The sequence below is a fragment of the Plectropomus leopardus genome, chromosome 23, assembly GCF_008729295.1.
Source record: "Plectropomus leopardus isolate mb chromosome 23, YSFRI_Pleo_2.0, whole genome shotgun sequence".
NCBI lineage: Eukaryota > Metazoa > Chordata > Actinopteri > Perciformes > Serranidae > Plectropomus > Plectropomus leopardus.
The window spans coordinates 217172-235587 of NC_056485.1; the positions used below are offsets into that span (position 1 = coordinate 217172).

At 41.2% G+C, this 18416-nt stretch overlaps 1 protein-coding gene across 1 annotated transcript in view; it reads left to right on the top strand.

Moving 5' to 3' along the window:
- Nucleotides 1-2341: 2341 nt before the first annotated feature.
- Nucleotides 2342-18416, top strand: part of sorcs2 (sortilin-related VPS10 domain containing receptor 2) — a 353265-nt gene continuing 337190 nt past the window's right edge. The window contains 2 exon segments of the mRNA XM_042512640.1: nt 2342-2394; nt 4965-5064. Of these exon segments, the coding sequence (XP_042368574.1) occupies nt 2342-2394; nt 4965-5064 (153 nt within the window).

Sequence of the window (18416 nt, forward strand, 5' to 3'; positions counted from 1 at the left end):
GTACTTCTGCCCCTGCAAGCAAGTGGCCACACACAATGGAAGAGCAGGACAGTAATTCATCAGAGGAGGAGCCATCCCTCCACTCTACAAAGAGGTACTGCGGGATGAAGACACCACTAAAGTGCTCTATCTGTGATGTGCCGCTGTGTATACTGTATATTCATATATATATGTATGTATATATATAGAGAGAGAGAAATACTGTGTAAATAGTTCACTGAAGGTTTGCTGTGAATATGTACATGTGATGATATGTAAAAAGTTTGCTGTGCTTTACTTTTGAAATAAACTTGTTTTAAACTACAACTCTTATTTTTACTATTTTTTATATGGAGCGTTTGTGCACAAAGTTACAAAAATACCTTTTAATGTTTTTATGCTTCTGTTACTCTGAATGAGTAATGCTGATGGTGTATATTTAACTTGAGAGGATACCTCTAAGTGGCAGCTTTCAGTAGAGCCCAAAATTATGACTGTACATTGAAGCATTTAAAAATGGGAGACTTTTTACCAAAACAGGGGACCATGGAAAAAACTGGGCAAGGATAAAAACATGTGTTATTTTAGTGTGTTTACACTTATGTAACTCAATGAAAAAAGCACATGCAGAGATTCTGACTGTTGGGGATAAAACTTTAGAGTTTTACCTTTTAAATGAGACCATGCAAGTTCATGTACTAAAAATGAAACAAGAACAGCTCTCAGTTTAATTTGGGTACGTCTTGGACAACCGTCTTAGGTTAATTTTACAGGAGGTTTTCTGAGTAATTTGCTCCCTTCCACACAGTCACTACTTTCATGTTAGATACAGTTAAGGCTGTAGTAATTAATGTTTTTGGCTGGACTCCAGAGGGCAAAGTCCTCAATACAGCAGTCTGTCCATCACAGTGAGTGATGAAGTTACAACATTGGTCAGTAGAGGCGATGACCCGAGTGTAGCTCTTTTCCCATTCATCGTTGCTGTTTCAAATTGGATAAGTGCTGACAGAGCCGAAGGCGGCGACAGTCCTGTTATTATATCATCAGGTGATGTTTTGTTTACAGCCATGCTGTGTTTTGACAGCCATTATAGTTCTTCTATGAACTCATGGGGTGTATACAGCTGCACTGTGTATGATAGGGGCATTTTATGTATTTTCCATATTTGAGTACTTGCATTAAGATAAGATAAGATAATCCTTTATTAGTCCCACAGTGGGGAAATTTCCAACATTGCAGCAGCAAAGGGATAGCAAAATAGCAAGATAACTGTGCAAAATAAACTATATTAATAAATAAGTACAAAAACGTGCAGGATGAAGATGAAGGAAATAAGCACAGAGGATGACATAAACAAATTATTACAGAGTACTTAAGAACTCACAACAAAATCTTATGTAGGAACAGAATCATAAATTGTCTGCAATGGACACCAAGTGCAATATGAATTCCATTTCTTGAACAACTAGGCTTTAATTAGCATATTAAACCATAAATTGAAAATAAACATTAGAAAAATCTGCAAATGTGCTGTTGCTACCATCTATGTTACAGGTTACGTGCAGCACTGAAGGACTGTTTATAAAATGCTCTCCCAATATTCAGTTCACCATCTGCCTGGTTAGCACAAGCTAACACAGCAGCAGTTGCTGACACCAGACACTGGGCCATTTAATGGTCCTAACAAACTCTCACCCACACTGAAACAGCTCAACTCTGTCATTAAGGCAATTGATAATCATTTGGTATGTGATGCTAACTGTAAGCCCTATGGGTGTGTGTATGTGTGTATGTGTGTGTGCACGCACGTGGACTCACACCAATTGCTCCCTGGTACAGAGTTCACACTCCCCTAGTAGTAGTAATATCAATAGTAGTAATATTGATAAACAGAGAGAGAGCAAGAGAGACAGCGAAGCTACACACTGCACACATTACCACCACCTACTCGATTTACTTTGAAGTTTCCACTTATTGTGAAATAAATAATAATGATAATATTTAAAAAATGATAATCATATTATAATAGGCTCTTCCCAGTTTGAATTGTTGGTATTTTGCATTACAAGAAGATTTAAGTCTCTGTAAATTGATAATAATATATCTATTGGTATGAAACAAAACAAATATCTGCATGCAAGGTAAGGAAGCAGTCACAAAATGTATGTTATACATTGATAAATGATTTGGCATGTTTTTTAACTGCTGACCAAGAGTAATAATCATGGTTATGCCCCTGTAGTGTGTTTAACAAAAAGAATAAAAAAGATATGAACCACACTCAAAAATTCAAAATGTTTATCTTCCTCTGAACTCATTAGAATTGAATGTGACTGTTCAGCGTGGTTTTTGAAATCACACCATGAAGATGCAGCCTCCCAGTCTCTGCACATCAGGCCTGCACACCATCCACAAGTGTGGTTTTTTGATAAGCACTGAGCTGTGGCTGCTAACTTAGCCATCAGCATTAAATCTGCCCATGTCCTCCAAGTGATCCCAGGTTAAACACTGCACACAGGCCAGTGAGGAAGATGAAAACACTTGCCAGCTCACTGCAGAGAAATGGCTCACCCCTGCTATGCCACTCCATTTTCTCCAGCTGCATCAGAACGCTGTGGGAGAGCTGATTGCTGAATGGCTTGGCGGGGTTTAGAGTGTGTATGTGCCCCATTGTGTGTGTGTCTGTCAGTGGTTGATGTCCCACTGCGCAAAGGAGTGAGTCCTCTCATCTTTAACCAGGCTGACGTGCTAGCTCATCATTCTCTTTCATCAGGACCTGTTCTTTCAGGCTCCCTCCTGTTGAACCATCAACCCTCAGCTAAATGCTGCAGCATCTCCTTTCCTCTCTGGTGGATTGCTTTCAAAATATTGCCCAGAAAGCTTTTAAAATCTGCACACTAGTAGAAGCAAATGCAGCACAATAATTAAATTATTAAATTAAATTAATTAAAAATTTAATAAAAATAAAATGATTCACACTGGGCATTATGCTTGTACTTTAAGTCGACATGAGTTTCCAGAGTGCATACAACAAAATCTAGAGCTTGTTTATTAAAAAAAAAGGACCAGTGAAGGATCTCCCACACCCCCCAACAGAGGTCCTAGCTAAGACGCTAATGTCCTAAATCAGAGAAATGTCCTAATCTCCTAGAAACATCATAAAATCATAGAAACTCCCTAAAGTCATAGAAATTTCCTCTAATCCTAGAAACACCCTAAAGTCCAAAAATGCCCTACAGTCAGAGAAATGTCCTAAAAACCTAGAAACATGTATGGGGTTGCTGCAACTTGCCCCTGGCCTCCTGTCATTTTGCAAAAGTGGCCCCCAAGCAAAACAAGTTGAGTATTCCCGCAGAAGAAGTTACATCAGCATCCTTTAACCTCTTTGAACTCAGTGAAATTCAGTTTCTTTCTTAACACTGCATATTCCTGAAAGGAATTTGAGACATAAATTATCCATGAGTAGTCATCTTTCCTAAGCCTTGCTGAGCTGCAACCTGCGCCGTTTTTAAAAACCTGTCACAAACATTCACCTTCACTCCGCTTGATGGGTGTTACTGAGGTGTACTGGAAAAACAATCCAGCAGCTAGCAATTAATCTCAGCACACACAGTACCCAATACCTGCTCTTAAAGCTGGCAGGGATTGGCCAGTACTTTATTGCTAGCCTGAGGCTGTTTTAGCATTGTTGTGGTAGTGACAGGTTATCCAGCCTTTTTGATTTGTCACTGGGCTCAGACCACGGACCACAGAGTGGTAATATGGTAACAGAGAGCTGATATGATGCCTTTGGGGCAGTTTGAGAGAATTAGCAGGCCGCCCTCTCCACAGCATTTTACTGATTTAATCTCCCTTTGCCAACACAAAGTTTATTCATGGAGCTGCTGTTAGTTTAGAATGCAAGATAGGTTTGGTGAAGTAGAACCAAGGAAAGTCCATAAATGTAATTTTACATGTTGTATGTGCAGCAAGCACTTTAAGAGGTCATTCTAAACGTTTATACTTTTATACCATACCATACCATGCCTTTTGTGTGTATCTCATGCATGAAAATAAACCAAACTTCAGACGTAGGTCCAGTCCTATGCTAAACCTCCCCAACAGGAATTGGGGGTCAGTAGTCCTGACGGTGGCACTACGACGACTGTTTAAAGGTCAAAACTTTAAAATTCATAACTAATCACCTGTATGCCCTAAGGCTTTTCATCTTCACTAAACTGTAGGTCTGACTGGGAAGACACTTTTTAAAAATCCAACCTAGAGCAAATTTTGAAGTCCATCACTCTGTTGTTATCAAAAGCTGTAAAACTAATTTAACCTATCTCCCCCCACATTTTTGCTCAGTTACCACCAGACTGAGTTCACAGCATCTGTCCTACACATACATTTTCAAATGATCAAAAATTGAGCCCACAGTGCATCAAAATGTGTCACTGTAAATATTATTGTAAACAGCTACTGCAAATTCTCACTGAATAAATCTCCAACAGCATTTTATATTCTGCCATCATGTAGCCTATAGCAGTCAATGGCAAAATAGCAACTTTAAACATCTTTTTTCATGTATCGATCAATCAATCTGTGTAAAAAGCCAAAAAGACATTGTGCTGTGTGCATTAGAAACACATGATTTCAAAGGTATTTCAAGGATTAATGATATTTTTGCCCTGAAAGTTTTATTGATGGATCCTCATGGACTTAAAAAAAAATGTATTCCTACTCTTCGTACTTTTCCTCTTCGTCAACCTCCCCTTCTTCTTTTTTATCTTTAGACTGTCTTGAAGCACAAGTTTCTTGTGTTTTCATTGAACTTTGTCATTCTCCCCTTCTTCTTTTCTGTTTATTCGTCTCCTTCCCTTTCCTAACATTTCTCCATTGCTATGTCTAGGATAGCTATTAGGCTTTCTTCTTGCTCCTCAATATGCCCGACCACTACCCATTGCTGCACAACAGTTATAAATCATGTTTGTGTCTCCTGCTTTCAGGTCTACTGACTATGGAACCACCTACACCAAACTCAATCTGATGCCAGGGACAACAATTGTGGTGACCAGCTTCTATATCTGCCCAACCAACAAAAAAAAGGTAGGAGGATCCAAAGACTTTTAAATATCTGTTTTGTTTATAAGGTCGCTGAAATGCAATGCTGATTTGCTCCTCTACAACTGGCAGTTTTAGATGGAAAACTGCAAAGCTTTGCTTTAGGGTTCTGTTTTGAAATGTGAGTTGGAGGCCTGAATGAATTCTTCCAAAGGCAGGCTGGGTGGAATTACAAGACATCTTGATGCGATTTCAAACAAGACTAGGTTAAAACTTAGTATATGGCTGGACTTCCTTCAGGGACTTCTTTACTCTCATTGAATAAACTGATGACGTATTTTAGGAATATTTTATATTATGTTAAATTCATAACGTTAACATTAAAGAACAACTGATAAACTCTACAAATTACCCAAATGCTTAAGTGCAGGACGTTTGTGTTAAATTGGCAATTATGTTAATTTTGTGCTGATTATTTCCTGTGAACATTTAATCAGATCAGTTTTCCTTGATCTTTTCTACGACAGGATGAGGCTGTTAAGTAGAGATTCTGAGTACAGCTTGTGTTTAGTTCCTCACAGTGCTCCATGAGATTAAAAAAGGCATATTTTAAACATTAATTTTAACTTTAAAAATACAATAGCATTTAATTATCGTACTTATTTTATTTTATTTTGTTTTATTTTATTTTATTATGTTTTTAACAGCCTTTAAAACAAAGAGGGCCTCATGAACCCCTGGGAAGCTTTGGCGACCCACTGTTGGATCGAAACCTTCAGGTTGGGAACCAGAGGAAATGAATGAAATGCATAGCTGTGATCCAGCCCAAACATTTATGTGGCCTGAGTATAAGAGTTGCCAATTACATTTATTTAAGTACTGTACTGAAGTAGGCTATGAGGTGACCAGATTTCATAAACAAAAACTGGGAACTGAAATTTCCAACTTGGCAGTCAATATATCATTAAATTATCAAATGTTATTTTCTAAGAAATAAAAAAGGAGGGCATTTACAATTTCATTTGACCATGGTATGTTACACTGTAATAAACATATGATGAATTATTATCTATTAAATTATCCAGAATTATTTCAAGCCAAGTCAATTTTATTTGTATAGCCCATTATATAGACCTCTGGGCACTACCAAACAGTTGGACCTGAGCCAACCTATTTTCCCTCCTTCATAAAGACCTGAAGATGGCGCCTGTGTGTGTGGCCTGCTGTCTGTCTCTGCCAGCATTGTGTGTGTTTGTGCTGTTTCTGTCACTTGTTACTTACAATGTCAACTCTCTACTGGTGTACGATCGCCAAACACTGTTGGATATTCGTCTTACTACCCAAGATCTGGTGAAGTGGGATGATACTGGACACAAAACTTTGCCCCCATTTTTATCTGGGATTCCAGCTCACCTTTGCCACACCCTAGCTCCACCTCACTGGCGTAAGCGCCCCCACCGCCGAGGTAAACGCAGCGGTCAGCTGGTGAGGCTGAAGGCCTGCATGGCGCGTTCTTCTACGGCTTCCTGGACCCCCGTTTGGAGCGATGCCTCGCGTCTTTGCTTCTTGGCCTGTTGTCGGCCCGGATGAGGTGTTCCAGTCCCGCGCCCCCCGCTCTCCCCGTCCCCGCCGGTGCCGAGTGAATCTGTGTAACCTGCGGCCTCTGAGTTGGGCTCCCCGGACAGCTGACGCCGCGGAGCCGCCGGTTCGTGTCAGGTTTGGCCTGGTAAACGCTAGATCTCTAGCGAATAAAACTTTTGTTCTTCAGGATTTCTTCACGTCCCGAGGATTGGACTTTCTCTGTGTGACTGAGACCTGGCTGAGTGTTGGTGAGTCCAGCGCTTTCACCGAACTGCTATTTTAACTCCCCGCGGACGTCGGGCCGAGGTGGAGGAACTGCCACTGTTTTTAAGAATCACTATAAATGTAAGCAGCTATCATTTCCATCCTCGTTCACCAGCTTTGAACTGAGCCTGTTTGAAGTTTGTCGCTCTCACACTGTGTTGTGTGCAGTGGTCTATCGGCCTCCCAAATACAATAAGGACTTTTTAACTGAGTTCTCTGATTTCCTGGCTGAAATCATGCCTAAATATGACCGTGTCCTTATTGTTGGGGATTTTAATGTTCATGTGTGTTGTCCTGATAAGCCAATGGCAAAGGACTTTTTAAGCCTCATTGACTCTTTTAATCTTGTGCAGTCTGTGTCTGGTCCCACACAAGAACGCGGACACACACTTGATCTTGTTTTATCTTTTGGTTTACTTGTTTTTAACTTAGGGTTTGTGACGCAGTGTTTTCGGATCATATGCCTGTAGTATTTGAGGTTGCTCTTGCCTGTAATACAGTTAAACCTCGCGCTGCTGCCCGACGCTGTCGCATTATTAACCCTTCCACTGCTGTTCAGTTCTTGGCCGTTTTTAGTCAGACTCATAACTGTGTCACTGAGTGTCTGGACAACGATACGGAGGAGCTCAGCTCATGGTTTCATTCCACCTGCCAATCCGTTTTAGACACCGTGGCTCCGTTAAAAAACAGGCAGCCTAGGATTAAATCTGAACCCTGGCTGAATGACACAACCCGTGCTGTCAGACGCGAGTGCCGTAGAGCTGAACGAAAGTGGAAAAAGGACAAACTGCAGGTGTCATTTCAAATTTTAAGAGACTGCTGGCGTCATTATCAAACAACTGTGAAAGATGCTAAAAGAAAACATTTTTCTGATATTATTCTGTCAAACTGTCATAAGCCTCGTGTCTTGTTTAAGACCATTGATTCTGTTCTTAATGCCACACAGACTGTCTGTATGGAGTCCTCCCCTGCTGTGTGTGAAAACTTTCTTCACTTTTTCATTGATAAGGTTGCCTCCACTAGGGCTTTCATCTCATCCTCTGCGTATGACACTTCAGTCTCTGTATCCTGCTCTGCTGTCTTTGACAGGTTTGAACCCGTGACTCTGTCCTTGTTACAGAAGACTGTTGGTCAGTTGAAGCCCTCAGGTTCTCAAATGATGTGGTCCCACCTCGACTTTTTAAAGAAGTTCTCCCCACAATAGGGTCCTCTGTCCTGACACTTATCAATAGTAGTTTGTCCTCAGGGGTGGTCCCTAAAAATTCAAACATGCAGTAGTACAACCTTTTATTAAAAAACCTCGACAAGATACTACTGTTCTTTCAAATTACAGGCCTATCTCTAAATTGCCTTTTATGTCAAAAATCCTTGAGAAGATAGTTTGCAGCCAATTAATGGTTTTTCTGGAAGAGCACAAAATACTTGAGGTCTTCCAATCTGGTTTTAAAACCTTGCACAGCACCGAATCAGCTCTTTTAAGAGTTTTTAATGATATTTTTTTAGCCACTGACTCTGGTGACTGTGTTATTCTTGTGCTTTTAGATTTAACTGCTGCATTTGACACAGTGGACCATGAGGTTTTAATCTCTCGTTTGAAACAGTGGGTGGGTATCAGGAGTGTAGCACTGGACTGGTTCAGGTCATACTTGGCTGATCGAACCTTTTGTGTCAGCCTTGGTGACTCTGTGTCCTCCTCTTCTCGTCTCTCATGTGGGGTCCCACAGGGCTCAGTTTTAGGGCCTCTTCTTTTCTCGCTCTACTTGCTTCCACTTGGTTCCATACTGAGGAAGCATGGTATTTCCTTCCACTGTTACGCGGATGACAGTCAGATTTATGTCCCTCTCAAAAAGAAAGATTCCTATTCTGTCAAACCGCTACTCAGGTGTCTAGATGACATAAAGGCATGGATGGCTTTAAACTTTTTAAATTTTAATGAGGAAAAGACAGAGGTGATGGTTTTTGGTGGCACCACTGGGCCCCCCCCTGTAGATCTGGGTTCCTTGGCCCAGTTCATCAAGCCAACCGTCACAAATCTTGGGTTTAAAGTGGATGCTGATCTCAAGCTCGATTGTCAAATCAGTTCGGTTGTTAAGTCGAGCTTCTTCCAGTTGAGGCAACTTGCCAAAATTAAACCAATCTTTCAAAGCAGCACTTTGAAACAGTAATCCACGCCTTTGTGACCACTAGGCTGGCACATTAACTGGCACACGTAAGCACGAGCACATTTCCCCCATTTTAGCCTCACTTCACTGGTTGCCCATACATTTTAGGATCAGCTTTAAAATTCTTTTATTTACTTTTAAATCCCTAAATGGTCTCGCTCCCCCCTACCTCTCCGAACTGCTGCAGCCTTACACACCCCTCCGCTCTCTCAGGTCAGCTGATCAGCTGCTCCTGAGTGTACCTAAAACTAAGCGTAAGCTCAGAGGTGACCGTGCTTTTGCTGTAGCAGCTCCTAAACTATGGAATGATCTGCCTCTACACATCAGACAGGCCTCCTCTCTGTCTGTTTTTAAATCCCATCTTAAAACACATCTCTTCTCCCTGGCTTTTTAGCATCATGTGATGATGTTGAATGTATTGTTATTTTATTTTATGTATTTTATTTATTTATATGTATGATATATATATATGTATATATATATGTATATGTATGTGTATGTATGTGTATGTATGTGCACGTGTGTATATACATATTTGTTCTTGTTTTATGTCTTTTAATCTGTCTTGTATTTTACTTCTGTACAGCACTTTGGTCCACTGTGGTTGTTTTAAAGTGCTTTATAAATAAAGTTGGATTTGGATTTGGATTTGGATTATCACAAAACATGGTTTGCCTCAGAGGGCTTTACAGCGTACATCCCTCTGCCCTTAGTTCCTCACATCACCTAAGGAAAAACTCCAGAAAAAGAACCCCTGAAATGAGGGGAAAAAAAGAAGAAACCTCAGGAAGAGCGGCAGAGGATGATGAGTGATCCGTCTTCCAGGATGGACAGATGTACAATACATGTTGTAAAAAACAATTGAATTATAATAATGACAAAAACGAAAGAGAAAGAGAGAGGGGAAGAGAAAAGGGGAGAGGGGGAGAGATGCACAGCAATATGGTAACAAATGCATATCATATTATTATTATTATTTATTATCATTATTATTATTATTATTATTATTATTATTATTATTATTATATATATTATTATTGTGGGGCGTTCATAAAAGTCCCATGCGTATATTGATAGTGGAGGCGTGACACATATTAATGGCACTAGAAGGTTGTGTCAAGCACGATCACAGCATCGGTGTAACCAGGACCCACAACACAGGCGTAGCCTTGGACACGACCACAGCAATGTTAAAACCAAGACACGATCAGGGCAAGCCGGGGTTACAGTATCAGTGCAGCACGAGTATGACTGAAGGCAGGGTCACAGCACCAGCACAGCTATCACCACAATCAGGCACAGCTAAGACTGCAGCCAGGATCTGGGAAAACTAGCAAACAAGGGAGCAGGAATGCAATAAACAGATATGAGCATTTGCAGATGGAGGGAGCAAGAGTAGGAAAAAGGAGCTCAGTACATCATAGAGAGTCCCTAACTAGGGGCTGGTCCAGGCAACCTGAGCCAGCCCTAATTATATGCTTTATCAAAGAGGAAGGTTTTAAGTCTATCCTTGAAAGTGTAAACGGTGTCTGCCTCCCTGACTGAAACTGGAAGATGATTCCATAAAAGAGGAGCGTGGTAACTGAAGGCTCTAGCTCCCATCCTCTTTTGGAGACTATGGGAACCTCAAGTAACCCTGCATTTTCAGAGCGCAGTGGTCTTGAGGGTTGGTAGGGAACTATGAGCTTTGAATTCTGGATTTTACAGGGAGCTTGTGCAAAGAAGCTAAAACAGGAGAAATATGATCCCTTTCTTGGTTCTTGTTTGAACACGTGTAGCAGCATTCTGCACCAGTTGGAGAGACCTAAGAGTTGGGGCAACCAGATAATATGGAGTTACAGTAATCCAGCCTAGAAGTAACAAATGCGTGTACTAATTTTTAGGTGTCTATTTGGGACAGGATATGTCTAATTTTTGCAATGTTACGCAACTGAAAGAAAGCAGTCCTAGAAGTTTGTTTTATATGAGAGGCAAAAGACAGATTTTGATTGAAAAAAACTCTGAGGTTCCTTACAGTTGTGCTAGAGGGCAAGGCATCTAGAGAAATTATATCCTTAGAAAAGGAGTTTCTGAGGTGTTTGGGGCCAAGAACAATAACTTCAGCTTGTCTGAATTCAACACCAAGAAATTACAGGTCATCTCGGCTTTTATGTTCTCAAAACATGTTTTAAGTCTAGATAACTGATCAGTTTCATCTGTTTTCATAGATAGATAGATACAGTTGTGTATCATCAGCATAACAATGGAAATTTACAGCAAGTGATTTCTAATTATGTTGCCTAGGGGAAGCATATATAAAGTAAAAAGGACTGGTCTAAGCACAGAACCTTGTGGCACTCCAAACAGACCTTAGTATGCACAGAGGATTGAACATTGATGTGAACAAACTGGGAACGATCTGATAAGTATGATTTAAACCAGCCTAGTGCCGTTCCTTTAAGGCCAATTAAATGTACCAGTCTGTGCAGTAAGATGTGATGGTCAATAGTGTCAAATGCAGCACTGAGATCTAACAGGACTAATTATGTAAGAATGAAAAGCTCAATCTTAAACAAACTTCAGATAAATGTAAGAACATTGTGCTGATAATAGGCCGACCTCTCCTGGCTCTGACTTGAACTTATGCTGTGTGCTGTTAACCATTTTCCATCCATCCATCCATCCATCCATTTTCTGTCGCTTATCCGGGACAGGGTCACGGGGGCAACAGGCGGAGCAGAACATTCCAGACGTGTCTCTCACCAGCAGCGCTTTCCAGCGCGTCCTGGGGGACCCCAAGGCATTCCCAGACCAGACGCGATATGTAATTCCTCCAGCATATGCTGGGTCTTCCCTGGGGGCCTCCTACCAGTAGGACATGCCCGGAACACCTCCAATGGGAGGCGCCCAGGAGGCATCCTAATCAGATGCCCGAACGACCTCAACTGGTCCCTTTTTGATGTGAAGGAGCAGTGGCTCTATTCCGAGCGTCCAAGCCACTTACCCTATCTTTAAGGCTGAGCCCAGCCACCATCCAGGGGAAACTCATTTTGGCCACTTGTATCCGCGATGTCATTCTTTCGGTCACTACCTAGAGCTCATGACCATAGTTGAGGGTTGGAACATAGATGGACTGGTAAATTGAGAGCTTCGCTTTCTGGCTCAACTCCTTCTTCACCACAACGGTACAGTGGATCGCTCCGTTCTACCCTCACTTGTGAACAAGACCCCGAGATACTTGAACTCCTTGCTTGGGGCAACACCTCTCCCCCCACCCAGAGGGGACAATCCACTGTTTTCCGGCAGTGAATCAAGGCCTCAGATTTGGAAGTGCTGACTCTTTTCTGATCCCACTGCTTCACACTCAGCCGCAAACCATCCCAGTGCATGCTGAAGATCAGGGTGTTGTAGCGGATATTAATAACTACGTAAAAATTTGGACTTTGCACTCGTTAAAGTAAAAGGGGCACCATTCTCCATTCAGAAAAAAATTATCTTAAATCATGACAGTGTTATAACATGTCATCATTCTAATCAGTCTCACAATCCGTACAGTTTATCCTGTATACATTGATCTTGTTTCTCTCATGAAATAATATTCACAGACAACGACTTGGCGAAAGTGAAGCCTTTTTATTTCTACTATATAAAGTGATAATAAAACAGAATAAGAAATATGGCATATAAATGAGGTTAAATCAAGAAAAGGGAATGAGGTAATGTAACTTGTATTCAGGTGATGTAAACAATTAATTATAGATGATAGTGGGGAGAGACGTGTATTCTTATAGAGCGGGGATGCTCGCTGAACAGTAATTTAATATTCCGTAATTTAATTAGAACATCGCTATACGACATCAACTCTGATTGTTAGAAAATGTTGTTTTGCCTACTTTTGCCGACTTGAACAGACTTCTCCTGGGAGGCCCAGATCGTCGCTTTGCTCCGGTAGAGGGCTGCTGCGCGTCTTCCAGACGAGGTGACCCACTGAAAGGCGGCGGCGGCAGGGGTGATGGAGTCGGTGTGCGGCGGATTTTAACTGGCCTCAGTGTTCGCCTCAGCGAACCGTAAAAGTCTTTGAACAAAGTCTTTAAGGGCAGGCTGCGGATGCTGACAATTTTGTACAGCAGTAGTTGCCTTCAGATCCGTGGCAGAGTTGACGGCGGATCGCGGAATGTCCTTCTTCAATTAAACTCGCAGTAGTAATCAAAGAGTAGTCCCGTTGGCCTGACGGAGTTACTTTGGACTATTATCTTGAGCTTAATTGAGATGAAATAAACAAAACGTCTTTGCTGACTAAAAAGGCGATAAAAAAAACGAACGTTAAAAAGAAAAAGGGAAAAACTTAGAAAGTTACGATTCAACGTCTTAACGTGCAGTTGCGGTTCTTCTTGTAAACTCTTGGAACAAAAGTAAACTTTGGGTGAGCGAGAATCGAGTGAAGAGTTGAAAAACGGATCCGTCAAAGAAAAGAAAAGTAAAAGAAGGGAGTTGGCTGAGCTCTCACTCAGTTTTTATCTCTGAACTTTTGGGACGTGCGAATAGGAGGCGGGGTTTAGCGAGCCTTCACACTGAGCGATCGCGCATCTGGCATTTCTATTCTTATGAAATATTTAATGCAATTTAGGAGACGTCTATTTCTCGGTACTTTATGATGAAATACGCGATCTAGTCCTTCGTGTGTGAATTCACGCATCTCATCACCACTATGACCTCATCACAGTCAATTCCAATACTTGTTAGAAGATCTTACAGAGCAATTCGTAATATAACACATGACTCTAAAAGCCTTCTTGTTCAATTGGATAGATGACCATACATAACATCACATTCATACCATTAGTTCTAACAACTTGGTGATTATTTGGATATATAATTACCATTTCCTCTATCATTATACAATGAATACAAAAAACAAGACGTAACTACAAAGTTGGTTACAAACTCACTAATAACTAAGGCCACTAGATGGCAGTATAGCTCCATTAAAGAGAAAAAAAAAAAGAATAAAACTTACTTTACTAACTCATTCAAATTGCATGAGATAAAAAAGAATGGGAGGTGCTCCTATCTGTTCACTGAAGCATGGAGACAACCTCACCCCCAGTCATAAAGGTTGAGGAAAAGGTGAAATTTTAACTTACAACCTTGGTCCAAGATACTTTGTCAGATGTTAATCACAGCACAGGGTTGTATAATGGCTTTATCCAATGTTTGACCAGTTGGTGATCTCAGCAGGGGAGGCAATACGAGGGTTGTTCAGTATTGCTTGGGTGATCCCAGGAGGTCATTCAGACGCCTTACCTCCTGTGATATGCTGATGGGGCCTTCGGAGTGTTTTTCTTCCCACCATATGTCAGGGTGGAGGGTGCCAGACACTGGCCCTTTGCTGTGGTCTCAAAGACAGGGAGTGTTTGCAGACATCCCCAGGGAGTATAAGTTAAGTTACTTAACAACCTCCTGTTGGATGTTTTAGGTGCGTAAAGCAGTGTCTCTTGACGTGTCCCCCACTTGTATAAGGGAACTCAAGACCTAGAATTGACCCTTCAGAAAAGGAGATTACAGATACCAGTCCAAGGCAGTCCACTACAGTGTGATGAAGCCAACAGAACTACATCATCTGCAAAAAGCAGAGATGCAATTTTGAAGTCCCCAAACTGGACCCCTTCCTCCTCCTGGCTGTGCCTTGAGATCAGGGACAACCCTGGTGGAGGCCAACACCCACTGAGCTCCACTGATATATACAAGGGTGTCTGTCTTTGCCTCCTTCCTTCTAAAATCAGCAATCAGCTCCTTGGTTGAGCGGTAGGTTGTTCTCTGTGCACCCCTTCCTCCTGGCATCGGTGTACAGCGTGAACAGGAGGGGACTCCTGGGGGGTTCCGGTGTTAAGCACTAATGTCAAGCTGTGACTGCCATTTCGAGCTCTCTGATGTCTGCATGTGAGGAAGTCCAGTTTCCAGCTGTACTGAAGCCCACAGTGTTAAGTTTTCCAATCAGTTTCATGGGAGAGATTGTGTTGAATGCTGAGCTGAAGTCAACAAACAGCATCCTGCTGTTATTCTCCAGGTGAGTGAAGAGTGAGTGACGAACAGTAGATAGGGCATCCTCTGTGGATCTGTTGGTTCTGAAAGCATACTGATGAGGGTCCAGGCTGGCAGGGATGTTGTTTTTAATGTGCTGGAGAACCAGTTTCTCAAAGCACTTCATCAGGATGGGGTCAAAGAGCAACAGGGTGGCAGTCATTAAGACAAGATACAGCAGACTTTTTAGGTACAGGAATGATGATGGCTGTCTTGAGGCAGGAGGTAACAGGCTCTTGTGAGAGTGAGATGTTAAAAATGTCAGTTATAAGAATAACTAGCTGATCAGCACAAGTTTTTAGTATGCATCTAGGAATGTTGTCTGGGCCTGTGAACTTGTTTATATTCACTCTCAGCAGGAGTTTTCTTACATCTGCTGTGGTCACTGAAAGTGGCCTGTCCTCTGGAGGCGGAGTAGATTAGCTCAGTCCTATTGAGGAGGTCAAAGCGACCATAAAATGTGTTCAGCTTCTCCAGCAGCGTGACCTCACATATGATGCGGGTGCTCCTGATTTTGTAGCCTGTGACATTTTGAATCGCCTGCCACGTATTTTTAGTGCTGTTGCTTTTGAGGTCTCTCTTCAGTCTCTGCTGATGTCTCCTCTTAGCCTCTTTGATGACAGCTCTCAGTTGTGCTCTGGCAATTGTATATGAGTCCTTGTCCCCTGAATGAAAGGCAACTTTTTTTGCTCTGAGAAGAGCCTTCACCTTTCCATTCATCAAGGCTTTCTGGTTGGGGAATGATCTCACCATATTTGTGATCACCACGTCATCAACACATTTGCTGATATGAAGATGCATATGCTTCAAGACTGATCTTGTTATCTTGAGTGGCAGCATCTTTAAACATTTGCCAATCTCTGCGCATAAAACAGTCCCATAGAGCTGCTGTGGCTTCATCTGTCCACACTTTTTAACTGTTGGTTTGATCCTATTTATCAGCTGGCAATATCCTGGCAGAAGGAGCAGAGAAATATGATCTGGCAGGCCAAAATGAGGGTGTGGGAGGGCTTTGCAGTTGTCAAGAATATTTGTATACACATGGTCAAGGATATTTCTTCCTCTGGTGGGGATCTGGACATGCTGGTTGATTTTAGGTAAGACAAATTTGAAGTTTTTTTTTTATAAAAATCACCAGCTACTATAAAGACTCCATCTGGTTGCTTGGTGATGTTGCTGCCGATGGCAACATACAATTCCTGCAATGCATTGTTTAAATTTGCATTTGGGGAAATGTGTACAGCAATATAAAAACACTGGTGAATTATCTGGGCAGATAATATGGACAACATCTTAGCACCAAAAACTCAACATCTGATGAGCACAGTCCATCCACTTTAACTACGTTTGAGCACCAAGCATCATTTATATAAACACAAGGCCCTCCTCTCTCCTCTTACTGGAGTCTTGTGACCTGTCTACTCGGAACAAAGTCTGCCCTTCCAGAGCAATAGCTTGATTCGGCATGTTAGGGGTTAACCATGTCTCTGTGAAGATGTGCACAGAGCAGTCTCTGATCTCCCACTGCTGAGTGAGTCGCTTCTCATCCACATTATTCTCCTGCAACCAGATGTTAGCCAGAAAAAGGCTTGGAAGAGGAACAGCTCTCGGTCCAAAGCAGGTCAGCCTCACCCTGATGCCAGCTCTCCTCCCACTCTTTGTCTGGTGCTTTTGGTTTCGTTTCTCCCCTCTGGTCTGACAGGCCGCTCGGCGTATGCCATTGGTGGGGATCCTTCAGTCCAAACCCCACACAACTTTTCCCAATGTTGATAAGTGCTTCTCTGTCGTAGAAAAGTCGAGCTTAAGCAGAGGGGGACATGGTGTCGAAAAAATTGAAAAATATAGTAAAAAAGTAGCAAGGATCAAGGAGCTACAGGCTGCTACATCTACATGCCCTGCTGTCGTGTGTGTGTGAGAATGTTTAGCTGACGAGCAAGTGTCACCTTATGCAGTAGCCTCAACCATCAGTGTATAAATCTGTGTGAGAAAATGGGTGACTTGTGCATGTGCTGTAAGTGTGTGTTTGAATAATAGAAAATAGCTTTCTAGAAGCTATCCATTTACTTATAGGTTCACTTCACCCAAGCCTACATAAAACTGTCTTTTGATTAATTGACACTTTGGACTGATTAAAGCTCTCTTTGAATTTGCAAATGTATGATTTACCAAAACATACTCAGCCTTGTCACCAGGTAAAACTTTGATATCAATGATTCAATAAAAACATTTGTTTTTAAACTTCCTGTACCTATGTTTTTTTTTTTAAATGTCTTATACAATTTATCTTTCTTCTTCTGCCTGATGACCAATAACCACTGGACACATATTTACAAATTGTTATATCTCCTTAGAAAATACAAACTCCTCCGACAATAATCATGACACTATCTGGCAACCATTCATCACTTTCTTACAATCATCACCTACAACAAACTATTATTACATCAATTACTACAGCCTCTGTAACCTTCACTCCCATTCATTGTGATCACTATTTATATATTTGTTTGTTTATTTGTCTATTTATTTATTTATTTGGGGGTGGTGGTGGGTAATTGATACAACCATTGTTATTACTATAACTATTATGATTAACATGATTAACATTTATTAATATTTATATACTTATATACTTACTTACTATACTTATATATATATATATATATATATATATTTATTTATACTTACTAATACCACTCTGGTCCCTGCTGGGTCACGCTTGCTGGGCCACGGCCTGTGGTCCCCTCCACCCCTCACCCCACCCAAAATTCCCCGCCTTGGACTGTTTTCAGGTGGCACATCACCTTTTTTAATGCACAACACACTAGTTTAGGTAGAGGAAAGGGGACACAATGCCAGTTCATAACAACCCATCTCCTCGGTTTTAATGCAATGGTTCCGGGGGTGTTGGGGGCCGCAGGCTGGTCATGTGTGGGTGGGTAGGGACATGAGGCATCACATCTCATCTCATAAAGACCCCCCCATTTCCTCCCTTCTCTTCCACCCTCATTATTATTGTTATTATTATTATTATTATTGTTATTACTATTATTATTATTATTATTATTATTATTATTATTATTATTATTATTATTATTATTATTATTGTTGTTGTTGTTACTTATGTTATTTTCTTTATGTATTTATTTTTTCCTTCTGTATACTCATCTCCATCCATCTCCATGTCTGACGATTATAATATCTATTACTACTATTATATTATATATTACTGTCTTTCTTACTCTCAAATCACACACACACACACACACACACACACACACACACATAAAAATCTGTTGTTGTTTGTTGTTCACACCTGTTTTCTGTCTG